Source organism: Artibeus jamaicensis, unplaced genomic scaffold, assembly GCF_021234435.1.
Source record: "Artibeus jamaicensis isolate MK-2021 breed Jamaican fruit bat unplaced genomic scaffold, CSHL_Jam_final contig_519, whole genome shotgun sequence".
NCBI classification, from domain to species: Eukaryota; Metazoa; Chordata; class Mammalia; order Chiroptera; family Phyllostomidae; genus Artibeus; species Artibeus jamaicensis.
Genome location: NW_026521871.1, coordinates 53,816,904 through 53,836,126, shown reverse-complemented (window position 1 = coordinate 53,836,126; position 19,223 = coordinate 53,816,904). Strand labels below are relative to the sequence as shown.

Sequence of the window (19,223 nt, the reverse complement as noted above, 5' to 3'; positions counted from 1 at the left end):
GAAACTGGTGCCTCGGCAAAGGGAAGGAGCTTCTGTGCCCAGCTTTCCTCCAGTTAACAAATCCATTTAAAGTTAACTTTCTTTATTATCTATACGAGGAAAAGATGAATACTATGAATAGTGAGAGAGATTTTAAAAAGTAGGTCTCACTCACAAGGGTTCATTTTTAGACTGTCCCGAATGTCTAAATTTGAGACTATTAGTCTGTCATATCCTTTTGTCCACAAACTATAAACATTTTAAGGCATAAATGAGTACCAAGTGACCTTAAATGAGTATGTAAGTGTGGGAAGAAGTTTACTAATTTATTAAAATCAATTCTGGAACACTCGCAGAACCAGTTTCCAGATGCGTAGAGCATTTAAGGAATTTATTGTGCAGGTTTTAGACGGGATACATAGTTGGGAGCTCTCTCGAATACCTTGAACACCAGAGCCTGCTAAGAGCCAGTCCTTGCACTTCCAGGTCCGCACCAGCCTTGCCTTTACAGCGTCATTTTCTATAAGGAGGTGTTGTGTGTGTGTTTAAATCATTCTTCTATTTATATTTGGGGACAAGAAAAGAACAGCTCAACTGTTGAATTGTAGATGCTGGCTGGCTGGCTGGCTGGCTGGCTGGCTGGCTAGGTGCGCACGCTGAGCCACGTGACCTTCCCATTTTCCATCTAACTTTCTGTCCATTTCACCTTCTTAGGCTGAATTTAAGCTGCTGCTCATGAACCACATGTCAGCTCAGGAAGTAGTTTGGGAGGTGGTGGCGGGGGTGGGGGTGGGGTGTTGGTGTGGCGCTGAGGGGAAAGATCATAGTGCATAAAAAGCTGCCCTTTGAGAATCCGCACTCAGATAAATGAGGTTTAAACTGTATTGCTGGATTTTCTGGATTTCCCTGTGTCCTAAATTAGAAAAAGTTCAAGTAGATTGCACGAAATATGTCGTAATTATGTATTTCCAGCAAAAATAAATCTACTGGGCTCTTACTGTGTGGTGTTAAAGAGAGTACAAGTGTCCTTTCAAATTCTCTTTGATTATGAAAGTAGTCGTAGACATCCTTTACTGTTTTGGGTTCATAACAGCTTTAATAGGCTCACTGATAATAATAGTCATAGATAGAAAAGGGGAAAGCAATGACTTTTTATGGAACTCTTTGATGTTAGAATTAGGCTTTTAAAAAGTTCTTCAGTGACTCATTTTTCAGCATTTTCCTTGGCAGGATCTGAAGTAACAATAATACTTAGTAGTGCTACATAGAATTATTTTGTTAATTTTTTTTGGTCATCACTTTTGACTTATTTATATATTTATTTTTGGTCTAAGGGTTAACAATTAGCTAAAGTCTTTTTTTTTAAGATCATATTTATTTATTTTTAGAGAGGGTAAGGTAGGAAGAAAGAGAGGGAGGGAAGTATCGGTGTGCAGCCACCTCTTGAGTGCCCCCTACTGTGGACCCCGGCGTGCAACCCAGGCATGTGCCCTGACTGGGAATTGAACGGGTGGTGACCCTTTTGTTTGCAGGCTGGCACTCCATCCACTGAGCCACACCAGCCAGGGCAGATTGTTACGTCTTCTTAATGAATTGACCCCTTTATTATTATGTAATGTCCCTCTTTATTCCTGGTAATATTGTGTGTTCTAAAGTCTGTTTTGTCTCACATTACTATGCAGCCACTCCAGCTTCCTTCTGATTAGTGTTATTATGGTATATTTTTCTGTCCTTTTACTGTCAGCCCTCTTTTTCTTTTGTCTTAAGCAGTTTTCACTGTACAGTTCGGTGACATTTAGTACATTCATGTCGTGCAACTATTACCGCTGTCCATCTGTAGAACCCTTTTCATCTCGCAAAACCGAAACCCTCTGCCAGTTGAACCAGTGACCCATTATAGTCCCCCAGCCCCTGGCAACTGCCATTCTACTTTTTGTCTCTCTGATTTTGGCTACACTAAATACTTCATATGAGTGGAATCATATGGTATTTGTTTTGTTTTTGTTTTTTTAAGTTAGTATTTGTCTTCTTGTGACTGGCTTATCTCACTTAGCATAACGTCTTCCAAGTTTATTATGCATGTTGTAGTGCGTGGCAAAGTTTCCTTCCTTTTTTAGGCTGAATAATATTTCATTGTATGTATCTACCAGATTTTGTTGGTCCGTTCATCTGTCCACGGACTCTCGGGTTGCTTCTACATTTAACTTTTGTGAATAATGGTGCTGTGAACGGGGGTGTACAGATATCTCTGAGACCCCGCTTTCAATTCCTTTAGCTGGAGCATATGATAATTCTGTTTTTAGCCTTTGAGGACCTGCCATACTGGTTTTTGTGGTGGCCGTGCCATTTTCCCTTCCTACCAGCAGTTCTGTGAGGGTTCCAATTTCTCCATGTCCCCTCCATTTCTTTTTTTATATTTAATAAAAGTGGGCTTCTTCATATAGGTGGGTCTTGCTTTTTAAGGAACATCCAACTTGAAGATCGGTCTTTTAACTGTTGGATTTAGGCTATTATATTTAATGTGATTTTTGAAATGGTTGGATTTAAGTTTGTTTGTTATTTTGGTAGTTGCTCTTTGCTCTATTTGTTCTTTATTCTAGTTTTCTTTTCTGTGTGCTTTTGGATTAATTTAATTTTAAAAAAGATTTTATTTATTTATCTTTAGAGGGGAAGGGAAGGAGAGAGGGAGAGAAATGTCAATGTATGGTTGCCTCTCATGCGTCCCCTACTGGGAACTGGCCTGCAATCCAGGCATGTGCCCTGACTGGGAATCGAACCATGATCCTTTGCTTTGCAGGCACATGCTCAATCCACTGAGCTACACCAGTCAGGGCTAATTGAATATTTTTTATGATCCTGTTTTATCTTCTAGTATCAACTCATTTTTATATCTTTTTAAAATGTGTAAATTTTTAATGAGAGAGTAATAAGAAGGTTTTCTTATATTTGGATTCATATGTCCTGATAATCCTGAATTTTCTTAGCTTAAATGTCTTATTGATGGGACAAAATTTAAAATAAAACAACAGTGACAAATAGACCATGAAGTGCACTGCCAAAGACTCAACTGAAATAATGTTATTCCTTTTCTAAGTCTCTGCGATTTTCGAACAAGAGACAAAATTCTTTTCTGGTGTTGGTTATATCAGTATGTACTCAAGTTCAAGAAACTAGTTGTTACAAATGCTTTTATAACTGAACCAAAACAGTTACAGGATCATTTTTACAGCCTGCATGGAAATTACACTTTGAGACTGATCAAAGACAGTGTAAAAGTCCAGCTCTGAATAATGCTATTAGTATACACATTTAACGAACTGTCATGTGACAGTTAATCAAAATTTTCATTACAAATTGATAAGTCTATACTCTTTAGTACCTGTGTTTAGTTTCTAAATAAAATTCTGAGGATAAACTATTTAAAGAGATACATGAATAATTCAAAACGAGATATTACAGATACATTGCTTAAATTTGTATAATAGTGGTCCTGGCTACTGTGATAAGAAGATAGAGACTTTAGCATTAAAGAGTTCATGCTTAAAAACCTGAGATTTAAGTAATCCTTTGTTTTATTTAAAGAGAAGCTCATAGAAATTGTGCTATGGATCTGTTCTGGCCATTAAATACCAAACTGGTGAATCGATGAGCTCACAGCCACCCTTGTCTATTTGCTGAAAGCTTTACATGTGACCCAGCGGGATCAGAAAACTGCTGTTTGCAGCTGAAGTGTGCTGGCTGGCCACAGCAAAATTTTAATAGTTAACCAACCTAAAAAGAGAATTCCAAGTTTGTGTATGAATGACTCTTTATACGTTCATTGAAAGATAATTATTGACTTTATTTTTATTTTATTATTTTTTTAAAAGATTTTATTTATTTATCTTTAGAGGGGAAGGGAAGGAGAGAGGGAGAGAAATATAGTGTATGGTTGCCTCTTGTGTGTCCCCTGCTGGGAACTGGCCTGCAACCCAGGCATGTGCCCTGACTGGGAATCGAACTGCAATACTCTGGTTCAAAGGCCCCCACTCAATCCACTGAGCTATAGCAGCCAGGGCTAATTATTGACTTTTAAAAAATGGCTTTACTTAATTGACATTTTAAAGATACAAAGGAACGTGATCACATTTCCGGGCCTAGAGTAGACGACAAGGTGTGTGACTGCAAAGCAGAAATCCAGCTCTGAGAAAGTAAATGAGGCACTAGTGTGTTTGGTCCCTCTGCAGAAATCAAATTTTATTAGACTTAGTAGTGTAACATCTGTGTATGCTTGAAGCAAGCGTCATTATTTTGAAATACTAGATACTAAGAAAGATTATGATTTAGGATCTTACTAGCATCATCCTGAGAAATTTAAACATCACATTTGCTTTAACGAATCAGAGAAAAAGCTCTTTCTACTGCCCTTTTGTATTTGAAAAGACCGTCATTTAAAAGTCTTGATCAGGAATTATGGTAGGTATTTCAAATAAGAAACCTGATATAAAATAGGCACATGGGGCCCTGGCTGTTGTAGCTCAGTGGATTGAGCATGGGCTGCGAACCAAAGGATCACTAGTTCAATTCCCAGTCAGGGCACATGCCTGGGCTGCAGACCAGATCCCCAGTGGGGGCCACATGAGCGGCAACCACACACTGATGTTTCTCTTCCTCTCCTTCTCCCTCCCTTCCTCTCTAAACTAAATAAATAAAATCTTTAAAAAACAAAACAGGGTTTGTAGAGGGATAAAATCCAAACTTGAGCAGATTAAAAAAAAATAGGCACATGGAAACAGTCTCAAATTTATCATTTACTCTTTTGAAAATGTTTTATTTCGAAATCTACACAAATTGAGTATTTCCAAATCTTAGTATTTTAACTTGCAATTGTATAAAGACTAAATAGTGAGCCCTGGCCAGTGTGGCTCAGTGAGTTGGGTGAGTCCCACAGAGCGGAAGGTTGCTGGGTCGATAACCAATCAGCGAGAATGCCTGGGTTGTGGGCCTGGTCCCTGGCTGGGGCACAGAGGAGGGGCAACCGATCTATGTTTCTCTCCTACATAGATGTGTCTCCCTCTCTTTCTCCCTCCCTCTCTCTCTCTCTCTCTCTCAAAAAAAAAAAAAAAAAGATATATAGTGAATGTTTTCAACAAGCGTTATGTATAGATGACTCACCCCTTCCCGACAGCATTCTCTGTCCTGGATATACAGGATTTTTTCTGGACACCTGCCTGGAAGTAAGTCTTGCTCCTGGGTTTATCCCCTCTCTGCTTCGTTCTGTGTCATAGAACTGAGCTTACAGTCTGTGCTCGCCTGCTGTATTGTCTCCACTTGCATTAAGCCTCTATGCCACCACTCTTGTACTTTCTACAACATTGAAACACACAGCAAAACCTTAATTATTGGATTTGGGAACTGGGGGTGGGTTTGCTTCTGATTTTTCAAGGTTCTAGGTGCATCTGCTTTGTGTGTATTTTATAGCTGTGGTAGTCTCACAGCTTGGTCTTATTTGGGAACTGAGAAGAAATAATGATTAAAAAAGTATGACTTTCATATTTGTATCACAGGATGGAAAAAGTGGGAGGAAAGTGTTTGGGGACAAAAGTGAAGATAGAGTGACTGTGTTCCTTGCTGTGTGTTTCTTTTTCTGTAGTAAATTTGTTGGAGAGACAGGTAGACAGTGGGAGAGAGTTTGAAAGGCGAGCTTGACTGCTAAGTGTCTTGATTCATAGTACATTTTGTCTGTTAAAAATTTGGGTTGGGAAGGACTATGTATTTGTTGAGATTCTTTAATCAACAGAAATAGATAGACTAAATTAGGTAAAAGGAAGATTGGAAGGTTGCTCACTTAGACTTGAGAATGAAGACAACAATCGGGGCAACTGAACAGCGCCACTCGGGACCTTCCTTCCAGGATGTGATCCTGAAACGGTCCTTTCCAGCCATTGTCCTGTCTTCTGATTGGCCAAACTCCAGTCATGTGTCCAACCCTGTGGGGCGTTGGTGTAAATGCGGGGGAGAAGAGATGACAGAACACATTTCTGGGCAGACAGGAGCAGTGGCCGTTACTTCATACAACTAAAAGATTGCTGATTGATGCGCGTTTACCCGGTCAAGCTCACATGTCCCCTAGGAGTCTCTCGGGAGACTCTATTCAACTAGACTCTTCGAAAGCAGAGGTGCCACCCTGAGTACTGTGCTGTGTATGTACTGGGAGTTCAATTGATTGCAGGCCCTTTGGCTCTTTTTACTACATTATTTCTATGTTTTCTTGGCGGTTCACCTACAGTTTTGCCTGTAGTAGATTATACTTCTTAACTTCAGGTTATGTTAGAAAATTGAGAACCTGGTATTCTGGAAGGATAGTGATATACATGACCACAGAGAGGAATGACCTCTCTTAGCTAATTCAGAGAACGCGTGTGTATTTTTCGTGCCAGTAGGGCTGAAGTGTAGCGTGGTATTGGCATGGCAGTCCACTAGTGAATGGTGGAGAAGCAGGACCTAACCCAGGATGAGGCCTGTGCTCAGTGTTTGGTCAAGAAAGGTGACTTCATTTGCCTGATGGTAATATAGTCTTTTTTTATGGGAATCTAATCTAATCTGACCTCTCTTTGTTTTTTCTTTTAAGAATTATTCTGGTATATGATTTGGAAATGAAGATATATGGAATATTTGAAAGAGTCGTAAGACTTGAAATTAAAAGATGTGATTTGAGTCTTACTGGGTATAACCTAGGATAAATAGATTTTTTTATACTTCATGTTTCTCATTAAAGAAAAGGATGGCATGGCACTTGCTCTGTTTACCTTCCAGATGTGAGAAGAAAGTGTTTACTTTGGGAAAGACTGCCAGTTACTGGGCTTTTTAATTTTCTGATCTGTAAAATGAAGGTGTCTCTTCTAGATCTAAATGTCTGGATTTTCATTTTTTTTGTTTCTTAAAAAATCTGACAAGGGTTTCTAGGAAAGTTTTCCCCTTTGCAGTGCTCATGATATCCAACATTTTTCCCCCTTGACCAGGCAGTCGCAGTGGTGCAGAATGGCCGACCTCAGTCTTGCAGATGCGTTGACAGAACCACCTCCAGAGATTGAGGGAGAGATTAAACGGGACTTTATAGCCACCCTGGAGGCAGAGGCCTATGACGATGTTGTGGGAGAAACTGTTGGAAAAACAGACTACATTCCTCTCCTGGATGTCGATGAGAAAACCGGACACTCAGAGTCCAAGAAGAAACCATGCCCAGATACTAGCCAGATTGAAGGTGAGTAATTAAACCAAACTGTGGATGTGACATTCAGAAGGTAGATTAGGGTTTATGCTTTGGATCGTGATCTTGGAAACCTTGAGGAAACTGAACTGAGTTTTTTAGTATAGGCTGGTAACTTTGTTTATCTAAATTTCTTCTTTTTTTTCTTTTAAGATTTTATTTATTTTTTAGAGAGGAGGGAAGGGAGAGAGAATGGGAGAGAAACATCAGTGCGAGAGAGAAACTTTTATCGGTTGCTTCTTGCACTCCCCCAACTGGGGATGGAACCTGCAGCCCAGGCATTTGCCTTGACTGGGAATCGAATCTTCAACCTTGCAGTTCTTAGGCCAGCACTCAGTCCACTGCGCCACACCAGCCAGGGCTCTTGATCTAAATTTCTTTATTTGAAACCAAGATAGGTTCATACCTTTTAGTTGAGTGTGTGTCCATAAAGCTGTAGATTACTTTTAACTCTAAAGTTTCTTCTGTAGAGTCTCAACTTCTGCATAATCTCCTCTTAATTTCCTAAATTAAACTGTCTGCAGTGCCTTTTTTTTTTAAAGTAACTTTGAAAAGTTAGAGACATAATACTGTGTGTTTACATCAAGACTTAATTTAGAGTGGAATCAAATGCCTCTTGACTTTTGGAGTAATCCCAGGTCAGGATTAAAAAATGATTAAACCCTTTAAAAGAGTTGTGTTTTTTTTTTTAATATAGCGCTGGATGAGATTTGCTAGTATTTGAGGATTTTTGCATCTTTGTCATGTGGGTATTGATCTGTTGTTTTCTAGTGATGCTTTTGTCCAGTTTTAGCATTGAGGTCAAAGCTGGCATCATAAAATGAATTGGAAAATTTTCTATAGTAGTGTGTTTAGAATTGCTGTTTTTTCCTTTAATTTTTGATAGACTTCCTCAGTGAAGCCATCTGGGCCTGGAGATTTCTTTGTCGGGTTTTTAACTAGGAATTCAGTTTCTTTAAGGGGTGATACAGAACTATTCAGGTAACTTATTTCTTCTCAAGTGAAGTTCGGTAGTTTGTATCTTTGAAGGAACTGATCCATTTCCTAAGCTGTCGAATTAATGGAGATGAAGTTGTAATGATCTTTTAATGCCTGTAGGATCTGTTTTTGTGTGCCCTCTTTCATTCATCGTGTTCATAGTTCATGTCCTCTTTTTCTGGATCAGTCTGGTTAGAGGTTGTTTATCAATTACTAATCTTCATAAAGATCCAGCTTTTGTTTGCAGAGACCTTTATTATTTTTCTGTTTTCAATTTCTGCTCATGTTTTTATATTTCATTCCTTTTGCTTACTATGAATTGATTTGCTCTTTTTCTAGTTTTTTATTTTTTTAAAGATATTTATTTTTGAGAAGGGAAGGGAGGGTGAGAGAGGAAGGGAAACATCAATGTGTGGTTGCCTCATGTGTGCCTCCTACTGGGGACCTGGCCTGTAACCCAGGCATGTGCTCTTACTGGGAATCGAACAGGAAACCTTTTGGTTTGCAGGTCAGCACTCAATCCACTGAGCCACACCAGCCAGGGCTATTTTTTTAGTTTTTTAAACTGGCAATTTAGATAATTGATTTTGAAATACTGCTTTTCTAAAAAGCAAGCATTTTAAAAATTGAGATTATAATTGACACAAAACACTCTATTAGTTTCAGGTGTGCAACATAATAACTTGATATTTGCGTACATTGTGAAATGATCACCACACTAAGTCTATGCAACATCCATCACCACACAGCTACAAATAGTTTTTCCTTTGATCAGAACTTTTAAGATCTACTCTCTTAGCAGCTTTCAAATATGCAAAACAGTATGATTAACCATAGTCACATGCTGTACATTACATCCCCTGGACTGACTTATTTCCTAAGTGGAAATTTGTACCTTTTGACATGTTCACCATTTTGCTCACACCACCCCCTCAACCACCCAAAATAAAGTTTTAATGTTCGAATTTTTTCTGTAATCATGGATTTATTTACTATATTTTTAATCCTCTCCCAAGGACATTTTTTCATTGCTTTTAATTTTTAACTTTATTTTAATTTTTTAAAAGATTTTATTTATTTATTTAGAGAGAGGGGAAGAGAGGGAGAAAGAGAGGGAGAGAAACATCAATGCGTGGTTGCCTCTCACATGGTGTGCAACCCAGGCATGTGCCCTGACTGGGAATTGAACTGATGACCCTTTGGTTCACAGCCCGAGCTCAGTCTGTTGAGCTACACCAGCCAGGGCCTTTTCATTGCTTTTAGAGAGAGAAACATGGATGTGAGAGAGAAGTATTGATTGGTTGCCTCCCATATGCACTTGGATTGGGGGTTGTATTTGCCTGGACCAGGGACGGAACCTGTAACTTAGGTATGTGCCCTGGCTGGGAATTGAACCTGCACCCTTTCAGTTACGGGATGATGCTCCAACCAACTGAGCTGCACTGGCCAGGGCTCTAATCATGGTTTTAGATGTGTCACGTAGTTTTTGATATGCAGTGTTTTTATTTTCATTCAAAATATTTTCTACTTTCCCTTGTGAGTTCCTCTTTGATCTATGGGTTATTTAGAAATATGTTAATTCCTCAATATTTGAGGATTTTCCGGATGTCTTTCTGGAATTGATTTCTAGTTTAATTCTGTTGTGGTCAGAAGACATCCTTTGCCATTTCAGCTTATTTCAGTTTGCCCAAGTTTGCTGTGTGATCCAGACCATGGCCTGCGGTGGTCAGTGTTCCCTGAGCACTTGGAGTGACGTGCATGATGCTGTTGGCGTGGGGGGCTCTCGCATTAATGCCAGTCAGGCCTGGCCGGTTGCCAGTGTTCAGGTTTCCCGTGTTCCTGCTGACTCTGTGCCTGCCTGTGCTGATGATTCCTGAGGGGTGGTGAAGTCTTGTGTGATTTCGTGCATTCGCTTTCTTCTCCCTGCAGTCCTGTCTGGTTGTTTGGTGAGTTTTGAAGGTCTGTTGTCAGGTGCACATACATTTGGATTGCCTTCTCGATGAATTGACCCTCTTACGATCCCTCTTTCTTCCTGATAATGTTAGATCTGAAGTCTGATTCTCGTTCTTCAGTCTGATTTTTGTCTGTGTTAACGTGTCTACCCCAGCTCCCTTTTGATTAGTGTTTGCAGGGTAGATCTGTCTCCATCTTTCTACTTTCAACACATTTCTTTTTTAATATTTAATAAAAGTGGGCTTTTTTCTTATAGACAAAATATAGATGGGTCTTGCTTTTTTGTTTAGTCTAAAGAGCTCTATCTTCTAATTGATGTGTTTAGACTATTTATATTTAATATAGTTATTGATGTGGTTGGATTTAAATCTCTTTTTACTAGATGCTTTCTAGTTCTTTCATCTGTTTTTTTTTTTTTTTAAGATTTTATTTATTTATCTTTAGAAGGAGAAGGGAAGGAGAGAGGGAGAGAAACATCAATGTATGGTTGCTTCTCATGCATCCCCTGCTAGGAACTGGCCCGCAGGGAACCGGCCTGCAACCCAGGCATGTGCCCTGACTGGGAATCAAACTGCGATCCTCTGGTTCGCAGGCCTGTGCTCGATCCACTAAGCTACACCAGCCAGGGCCTTCCATCTGTTTTTAATGCAGGTTTTTTTTTTTGTCTGCTTTTGGATTAACTGGATATTTTTTACAATTCTATTTTTCAGTCCAATATTGGTTTATGTATATTTCTCTTTAAAATTGTTTTATGTTTGGCCTAGAGATTTCAGTCCATACCTTTAATGTCTTCCAGTTTTCCTTCCAGCAGTATCACACCACTACATGTACAGTATAAAATTCCCTGGAAAACATTGTCTGGTTCCTCTTCCATATTCTGTTGTCATCACACAGTTAAGGTAAATGACTACACCATTAGTGTAGTAACACACATACGTGTGTTAGTAACCCACATTGTTAGTGACCATGCATACAGTAACATATATTATTACCGTTTTTACTTTAGATTGGCATTATCTTTTAGAAAGAATGAAAATACAGAAAAATACCTTTTACATTTTCTCGAACTTTTACCATTTTGGAAACTCTTTATTTCTTTATGTAGACTCCAATTACTATACAGTCCTATGCTCCTTCTGCCCAGAATCCTCCTTTAATATTTCTTATAGCACAGGTCTACTTAACAATGAATTAGTTTTGACTTATTTGAAAAGCAAACTTTCACTTTGGGAAGATCTTTTGCTAGGTATTATATTCACAATTACTTTTTCTTTCAGTAATTTAAAGGAAGATTAATCTTCTTGCATAGTTTCTAATGAGAAGTCTTTGGTTTTTGTTCTTTTGCGGGGGGGCTGCCTTCAAGATTTTATTTTTGTCTTTAATTTTTAGTGATTTGAATATGTTGTGTTTAGGTGATATTTTGGTGTTTGTCCTGCTTGGGGTTCTTTGAGCTGGATCTCTGTTTTGATAGACTTCATTAAGTTCGGAAATGTTTTGGCTGTTGTCTTTTAAAATATCTCTTTGCTTCATTCTTTTTCTCTGTTATGCTGGAATTCCAATTGCACTTATGTTAGCTTGTTGGGTATTATTGTTCCCGGCCTGGGATGCTCTGTTTCTCTGTCCCTGGCTCTCCCTCCCCACCCCCTTTGTGTTTCATTGTAGGTACTTCCTTTTGACCTGCTCTGGTTTTTACCTGGCTGCAGTTGAGTCTAATGATGAGCCCTCAGTGACACAGCATCTTGTTTTATCTTCTGCTTTTAATTCTAGCATTTCTGTCTGACTCGTAGATCATCTTTCTATTGAAATTTCCCATCTGTTCATGCATATTTTTCTCTTTTCCACTATAGACTTTAACATTCATTTTAATTATCTTAAATCCCTGGTAATTTGAGCATATGGGTCATCTCTTAGTCTTGATTTTGTCCCCTGACAGGTTTTTTTCTGGCACTTTTTAAAAAAGATTTTATTTAATGAGAGGGGAAGGGAAGGAGAGAGGGAAAGAAACATCAGTGTGTGCTTGTCCTTCACATGCCCCCAACTGGAGACCCAGCCTGCAACCCAGGCACGTGCCCCGACCAGGAATCAAACCGGCGACTCCCTGGTTCACAGGCCCGTGCTTAATCCACTGAGCTACACCAGCCAGGGGATTTTTTCTGGCACCTTTTCTGTATGTCTTAGTTTGTGACTGAATGCTCTGGACCTCATGTGTAAAACAGTGGGGATGGAGATTTAAAGTATTTCTGCCTGGAAATGGGCATGTCTCTTCCTTGACTAGGCGGTTAATGTAAATGGTTGGATTGATAAGGCAGGAGCTGAGCTAGGTTTGGGTTTTGTTGCTACTACAGTTGTTTTCAGGTTCCTCTGTGCCTTCTGCTTAGAGTAGAGACTGGGGTGTGCAAGGCTTTTCTCAATGTTCTTGTTCCACTTGTAGCTTTTGGCCTTCCCTCCGCACCTGTGTCTCGAGACCGGTGTCTGTCCGTATGCTCACCCCTCCCTTGTCCGAGGGGCGCCACCCTGCTAGTTGGCAGGAGTCTTTAAATTTTTGCGCTGGTTTTAACTCAGTGCTGTGTGGGTGCATCTCATGGTTTGAGTCTTTCTCAGTAACATTACCCCTTTTCCAGTGGCAGGGTCTTTAACAATTGGTGTCCAGTCCTGGGCTGAGACTTCTCCGTGCTCCTCTCCTGGGGTAAGAAAGTATTTTCGTGCTGCTCCTCCCTGCTGCAGTGAGTCTTCACCGGGCCCTGTGGCTGACAGTGTTCAGTGTTTCTCCCCCAGCAGCTTGAAGTTTTTGTTTGCATGAGGGAGAAGGGTCCCGGGGACAGGGCTTCATGCCCCTCCTTTATGGGCAGCTTTTTCCAGGTCTGCACCACTGGGGGGAGCCATCTCCCGTCTCCCACCCTCCAGGCTTCTTGGGGGCATCTGCCTGGTGGAACAAGGGGCAGAAAACTTTAGCTTCAGTTTTCTTTACCCGCTCCTGTGGAACCAGGCCTGTCTCCGCATGTGCTCTGCTGCGGGAGAGCCAGTGCTTACCTCCCGTGTCTCCTTGACGGGTCCTCTGTCTTTGGACTTCATACCTCAGCTCTCTGGTGAGTTGAAGTTACGATTTTGTAGTTGATCTACTTTTCTTCTTTTTTCTTTATTTTTTTGTCGATAGGGTGGGAGTGGCATTTCTTCAGGTTTTCTGTAGCCCGAGTGGAAGAGCTCCCGCTGCCTTTACATAGGCTTTGTTTGGGGGAGGGGGAGGGTAAACACCAATCATCAGAAAAATTACTGAGAGTTTAAAATCTAACGATATCCATGTACATATTTGCTCTAAGAAAAAATGTATTTCATTTTTTTGTAATGGAAAATGGAAATGTAATGGAAAATGGGAATGTCTGTTCTTTAATCCATAATGGTCAGTGGAGTTATTTGTTCTTTAACCTAAAATTAAGGAAAACTTAGTGGGAGGTAAGGAGTGAATATTTTAATAACTTTAGTCATGGCTAAGGTGCTCTTCCCACAGGTGGGAACAAGCTTGCTGCCTTTCCTTTTCTAGTTCCTGTTAGCCGTTCATCGTTTCCTCCCCCTGGGACTGTGTTCAGGTGGGTGAGGATAAGGAGGAGGTAGCGGTGGGTTTTCCTGTGTTTCATCTTGGGCGACTTGATCTGTATACCATCATTTGACCCAACAGGAGGAGAGTTTTTTAGCAACTATCTTGCTTATAAAAAATACTAGAGTTTCCCTTCTAATATTTTAAAATATGTGAATAACCTGTAAACAGGAGTCCGTTCTGTAAACAGGAGTCCGTTAACTCGGGAAGGTTGCTCTGGAAATTACTGGTGGTTACTCCAAGAAGCACTGGCCGGCTGGAGTGCCAAGGTGGGAGGGAGGCTTGGATTTTGTACACAGGCATTTATTAGCCTGTTTGAAATGAATAATATAGAACTTATAATTATAATACATTATAAGTTGCTTTATTTTTTCATACCACCTTGTTGTAGAAGGCTTAGCTAAGGGTAAATGGAAGAAAGAGGTGGCTATTTGGAGATTTCGAAGAAGAAAGGAAAATCACTTCCTTATTTGGCGATGTAGCAGTCTGGTGCAGTGAGTGAGTTCTTTGTAAATGGGAACTTCCTGCTGCGGGTGTGTTTTTTTACAGATTTTGGCCAAAACCATAGTTTTTGTGTTGTGTTTTGCCTGGAGAACATTATTTTTATGTTTTATTATACAAAGTTTGATTTTGTTCTTGGATGAGGTTCAGTAAGTTATCATTGGTGTTCTTTGATAGGACTTGATTGCAGGCTCACTTTGGCCAACCGGTGGAAATTATCAACCAGCTTCCTGTATCTAGAAATAGAAGGGGCAGTTAAATGAGTTACCCATAAGAGAACTTGTTGGACAATGAGTTTTTCTTTCCTTTAAGTCTCATACGCCCACTCTAATTGCCCTCAGCTTGAAAACAAGGGGCAAGAAAGCAGGGGCTGCCTTTGTGTCAGTAACACAAAGTTCGGCTCCCACCGCAGACTCGCAGAAGGTGGTTCCCCAGGAGGCCCCACCCCCAGCGTGCAGTGTTCCCGGTTTGCATTCCGCGTGCAGGTCCAGGGGCACGCTTTACAGTTGGGTTCGCTGTTGTTCTTAGGCCTTTTCTGAGGCTACATTGCACTGTTTCCCATTTTTACCCCCCATTTAGTTTGCTGTTACAGGTATATTATTTTAGTGTTGCCTCTATTAAACATCTAAATAGCCAAATACATGGAAATAAAACATGTCAAGCTACTTCTGAAATGCCTGTCACCTTGCGAAATAATTCTCAAAATACTTTTTTGGAATGTATGTACTAGTGCTTGATTTTTTTCCCTCCATAAATGTTATCTTTCCAGTAAGTGTCCATGATCAGCTCTATATATGTCTCTATTTTCTAGGCCAGGGAGATGAGAAATAAGCTTTGTGTTAGGTGTGAATAACAAAGCAGTACACTTATGTGACTCTTGTTGATTAAAAACGTCATTATACATGTTTGAATGAACTTCTCTAACACATTGTTGACGTTTAGGCACAAGTAGTTGGCAAGTTGTGGACACATCACTTAATTACTTAATTTTTCACTTAATTTTTCTGCTCCCTGGGTATGTAGATAATTCTGATTGTGAGATTGGGAGAATATTTTCTCCCTAACATTCCAGGAAGTTTTGAGGTTAAGAAATTGTTTTTATAAAATGTTTTCATCTTAGACAGTGGTTCTCAAAGTGTGGTCCTTGGACCAGTATCAGTAATCACTTGGGAGGTTGTTCAAATTGCAGTTTTTAGGCCCATGGGGAATCAGAAACTCTGGGGATGGGGCTCAGCAGTCTTTTATTTTTAACAGACCATTGCACCCTGGCTAGTGTGGCTCAGTGGATTGAATACTGGTCTGAGAACCAAAAAGTTGCTGGTTCGATTTTCAGTCAGGGCACGAGCCTGGATTGCAGACCAGGTCCCCAGTTAGGGGCCTGCGAGAGGCAACCAATTGATGTATCTCTCACACATGAATGTTTCTCTCTCTCTCTTTCTCCCTTCCTTCCCTTCTCTCTAAAAATAAATAAAATGAAGTCTTTAAAAAAAACATTACTGGTGACTTAGATACATGTCCAACTTTGAGAAACATTGATCCGGGAGACAGGGTCCAACCAAGTCAGTCCCAGAAAAACTTTCTCCGTGTTCAGCCTTCTATTGCGGAGTATCACAGCCAACTTTTAATTGGCCACCAGAGGGCGATGTTGGCACAGGCCTGACTTGCTGAAGAAGGTGCCCTTTGCCTTAAGACCGTGGGGCATGGCCTCTTCCTCATTCTGCCCAACGCCCCTGTGGCTCTCTTCTGCACAGCACACGTGCCCTCTAGCGTGTTGCCACTTCTCTGCCAAACTGATTTGCTGGCTGTGGCACTCAGAAATATTTTGTGGAAGAAGAGCTTTGAAAAGACAGTTAATTTTAATATCCTTGTATCTCAGAGTGTGTGATTAGGTTTTTATCTTTTAAGCTTGTGTTGTCGGTGCTGTATGTGTGTGGCCAAGAGAGTTTTCATTTCATGAAATGGGAATCCCTCTGGGGAAATCAGCGAAAGGGGGCAGTACAGCATCTTTTGAATCAGGACTCCGCCAGTAATGCACAGCATTGTGGTGTAGAGTCTAGTACGTCTTGTGTGCAGAGAAGTGTGCGGGCCTTTTTCCTCCTCTAATACCTGGTGCTTTCGTGTTGTAGGGCTGTTTGATTCTCTCCTGAGCTTAGGGTTTTAGATCATCAGATGTTGTGTACATGGCAGAATCTCAGGCTCTTTTTTATTTTCTTCTAACCTCTGTTTTGCTTTTATTTTATTTTATTCTGGTAAGTTGCTTATATCTTAGTCTCACTACTATAGCTTAGTCTAGTAATGTCATTTCAGCTAGATTTTTGTGTAAGGCAAAAGTGAATGTCAGTGTTCTCACAAGTTAATTTAGTGACAGAATCTACTGTTAATCTATACTTGGTATGTAGATTAGCCTACTTACCAACTATAAAGTCTATCTACAGTTAACAAGGAGCATAATAATGGTTGTTAACATTTACTTAACACCGTACAGTTGACACAGTGCTGCCTCCAATATTACTGTACTTGGTCCTCATGGTAACCATGAGGTACAGATGCTGTCTCGTTTTCCAACTGAGGCTATTAAGGCTTACAAAACATGAGGGATTTGCATTTGATTATTTAGTTAGTAGTGACAGAATCATAATCTCTACCCACATCTTCTGATTTTAAACCTATATTCTTTCTGTGAAACCATACCATTTTGTGATGGCATACATTGTTTGATTTAATGTCTCAGAGATACTGTTTTTCAAAAATCTTTATCTCAGAGATAAAGATTCACTTATTTGACCCAAAAGGCAGAATTATTAGACATATAAATATTATGTCCCAGAAATGCAACTTAGAATCTTATTTTATTTGCATGGATAGCGTGAACTTGAGGTCTTAGCTGTGAGTTCACATGAATTTGTCAAGTCTTCTGCTCTCCGGGACACCTGTTTCATATCATCTCCTCTCTGTTCAGACCTCGAGCACTTGCTCTCTGTTCCTCTTCTCAGTGGATGACCTTCAGGAAAGAGAATCAGTAGTCTCAACCAGAAGCGAGCTTCTGCACGGGCCCCCTGCCCGCCCCCCGGGCCTCTCCTAACCTGCCGTCACCTCTGCGCTTACCCTCCTCTCGGTTGCTGTCACGGTTGAACTGCTCACGCTCGCACTCAAGGATGGTGCTGACAGCAGCGGTCTCTCCGGTCTCCTGCGTCATCAGCTCCTCTCTTGTAGCTGGGTCATCACCAGCATTAATCATACCATCATTTTTCCTTCGTTAAAAAAAACCTGCTGTCTCAACCCCATGGCCACCTCATCAACTTCTTTCTATTCTGTTCCTCCTTTGAAAAAGATACCTCCCAACCCCTTTCCTGTCACCCTCTCCTGAGCACACTCCCATTTGACCATGCCATCCAAACTGCTCCCCGTCAGGTACAAGGCCTTCACATCGCTAGGGACGAGTCCAGGATGACTCCAGGGCTTTTGGCCTGAGAAACTGCAAGGAAGGCATGGCCATCACCTGAGGCTGGGGACACTGTAGAAGGAGTGGCATTTGAGGGGAAGATAAGATGTTCAGGTTCAGGTATGCTGAGTGGGCGTTTTCTGAGAGTGGAGAAGGTGCCCAAATGCAGAAGGGCAGCAGGCAGCTGACGCGGGTCTGGGGTCAGGAAGCGGCTCTGGGCTGGAGGCACCGCTCTGCAGGCTGGTGGCACTTGAGGCTGTGGCCGCAGGTGGTGGTCTGCCATCCTCTAGGGCTGGGTCTAAACGTGACCTTCCAAAAACCTTCCCTGACTTCTCTTCTTGCTACTTTCTGTCCCCCCTCCCCAAGCCTCTACCTTTTCATCTTCCCCTTGGTAAGTGCTTTTCTCCCTGAAGTTTCCTTTCTCAGGGTGTTTGCAAGGTCACCATGAAGTTATTTGATGTCTCGCACACTGCTCTGGAGTAGGGATAGTATTCTTTTTGTTTTGTATTCTCAGAATGACACAGAGACACAGAACAAACAGTTCAATGTGTACCAGCAACCTGAGTTGCTCAGTGGTAAGAAACCAGAGGTTAAAGTGACACGTGAGATAAGTGGCAGGAAGGAACCACGGAGAAGCATGTCAAAGTGCAAATGTCAAGTGTGATCATGCAGAGTGTCACAGTCTGTGGGGAGCTAACGGGGCTGGGAAAAATGGTTGGTCTGTGTTTAGGGGTGTCACTGAACAACTCACTTTGTTCAGGTTTGGGTTGTGCTAATGTGCAGACTGACAAGTAATTGTGTGTACAAACTGAAGTGATAGGTTTTTAGTTAGGTCCAAGTGTTTAATCTTAAACCCTTTTAATAGTCTCATCAATTATATTTGAGAAAGTTTATATCTATGCATAAAAAAATTAGTGTGAAATTTTTGTCAAAATAGTTGTTTTTAAAAAAAATGTATTTTACTGATTATGCCATTACAGTTGTTCTATTTCCCTCCTTCATTCCCCTCCACCTTGCACACCCACTCCCCCACCATCCCCCTTTTAGTTCATGACCATGTGTCTCAAGTTCTTTAGATTCTGTATTTCCCATACTATTCTTGCCCTCCCCCCTATCTATTTTCTACCTACCGTCTATGCTACTTATTTTCTGTACCTTCTCCCCCCTTCTCCTTCTCCCACTCCCCTGTTGCTAACCCTCCATGTGATCTTCATTTCTATAGTTCTGCTCCTGATCTAGCTGTCCTCTTAGTTTGCTTTTGTTTTATGTGTGGTTCCTAATAACTGTGAGTTTGCTGTCTTTTCACTGTTCATCTTTTTTATCTTATTTTTCTTACGTAAGTCCCTTTAGCATTTCATATAATAAGGGCTTGGTGATGATGAACTCCTTGAATTTGATCTTATCTGAGAAGCACTTTATCTGTCCTTCCATTCTAAATGAAAGCTTTGCTGGATAGAGCAATCTTGGTTGTAGGTCTTTAGATTTCATGACTTGGAATACTTTTTTCCAGCCTCTTCTTGCCTGTAAGG

General features: G+C 40.7%; 1 protein-coding gene across 18 annotated transcripts in view; it reads left to right on the top strand.

Moving 5' to 3' along the window:
- Positions 1–19,223, top strand: part of MAP4 (microtubule associated protein 4) — a 142,966-nt gene that overhangs the window by 37,203 nt on the left and 86,540 nt on the right. For all 18 annotated transcript variants that reach the window (XM_053669153.1, XM_053669147.1, XM_053669145.1 and 15 more), the window contains one exon: positions 6,981–7,222. In XM_053669153.1, the coding sequence (XP_053525128.1) occupies positions 6,981–7,222 (242 nt within the window). The remainder of the gene's footprint in view (positions 1–6,980; positions 7,223–19,223) is intronic.